The sequence below is a fragment of the Egretta garzetta genome, unplaced genomic scaffold, assembly GCF_000687185.1.
Source record: "Egretta garzetta isolate BGI_Z169 unplaced genomic scaffold, ASM68718v1 scaffold135, whole genome shotgun sequence".
In the NCBI taxonomy this organism is placed as follows: Eukaryota; Metazoa; Chordata; class Aves; order Pelecaniformes; family Ardeidae; genus Egretta; species Egretta garzetta.
Window position 1 is genome coordinate 1,797,155 of NW_009259594.1, and position 1,301 is coordinate 1,798,455.

At 65.6% G+C, this 1,301-nt stretch overlaps 1 protein-coding gene across 1 annotated transcript in view; it reads left to right on the top strand.

Annotated features, from left to right (window-relative positions):
- The window catches only part of PPRC1 (PPARG related coactivator 1), an 11,442-nt gene that overhangs the window by 5,541 nt on the left and 4,600 nt on the right, over window positions 1–1,301 (top strand). The window contains 3 exon segments of the mRNA XM_035893643.1: window positions 165–248; window positions 652–712; window positions 1,074–1,158. Of these exon segments, the coding sequence (XP_035749536.1) occupies window positions 165–248; window positions 652–712; window positions 1,074–1,158 (230 nt within the window).

A 1,301-nucleotide genomic window follows, 5' to 3' on the forward strand; every position in this document is an offset into this window, starting at 1 on the left:
CCAAACTGGTCCCCCCTGGGGCTGCAGAGCCGGCTGCTCCTGTCGCTGCTGCGGGCTCTGTTGCTGCTTCTCCCCAGCGCTCACCCCATCGCCCGGGGAGGCTGGTGCAGGGGGAGGATGGGGTGGGGGTGCATCCTTGCAGTGCTGGGAGGGTTTTGGCTGAGCTAACTTGCCGTGCTTTCTCCCTGGCCCAGGGATCGAAGCCACCGACCTGTCCAGCCTGCTGGAGCAGTTTGAGAAGTCTGAAGGTGCGTTTATGGGGTGCTGCGCTGTCCCCCATGGGGCTCCCTCCGTGCCATGCCAGCCTCCCTGGGCTGCCCGTGCTCCCTGCAGTGGGGGGGCTGGGATGCTGCCTGTGGGCTGGTGTAACCCTGCCTGGGTGCTTTGTCCTGGGCGTGCCTCTGCCCCCATCTCTTTCCTAGCTTGTGAAAGCAGCTGGGGGTCCCTGGGGAAGCCGAGGGAGTGGTGAAGAGCCTGGGAAGGAAAGGGGACCAGCAGCAGCTCTCTGCAAGGAGCTGGGCTGGGGTACCATGAAACCTCTCCCTGGCTGTGCCCGGGATGCTCTGTGTGTGTCCCCCCCGTACGCAGGGTCTGTCCACTGCCCTCCAGCCCCAGCCTCTCGCCACCCTCACCTGACCGCTCTCTTTTCAGCCAAGAAGGAGGAGGCTCCCGTGCAGCCCCCCGAGGACAAGCGGCCAGCGGGGAGCTCTGGGTGAGTACCAAGACCTACGCAGCTGGTGCTCCAGTGTGGAGCCCGGCAGAGGGCTGAGCTCTGCCTTCAGCAGGGGCATGGGGCAGCTGTTGGTTCTGGCAGGGTCCAAACTGTGCCAGGGGCTGCATCCACCGGCCCAGGAGGAACTGAGCTCCTCGCTGGGCTGGGAGCCAGAGCTGGCACTGAGGGGGGAAAATCAGGGGAAGCAGCGATGGGCATGACCGGGCTGTGCAAGCTCCATCCTTGCAGCTCTCTCGGATCCTCTGTTCTCCCTGTCTGGGGAAGGGGGCAGCTCGGGCAGGTGCCCCAGGAATGAGGGCTGTGGCCACTGTGTTTAACAAAGCTCCTTTCCCCTTCTCAGGCCTGAGACCCAGCAGGACAGGAAGCCCCCAGACAGCCTGCAGGCCTCTGAGCTGGCCAACGTGGCAGGTAATGCCTGGGGTGAGGCGAGGAGCCCGCTGTGTCCGGGCAGGGGCTGTTGTAGCGCTGGGGGAGACCCCGGGGCTTGAGGGGAGGTGGGCCAGGAGGGAGCCCCAGCTGGGCGGGTTGCAGCAAGGGGCTGCTTTTGAAAGCCCTCCGATGCTCTTGC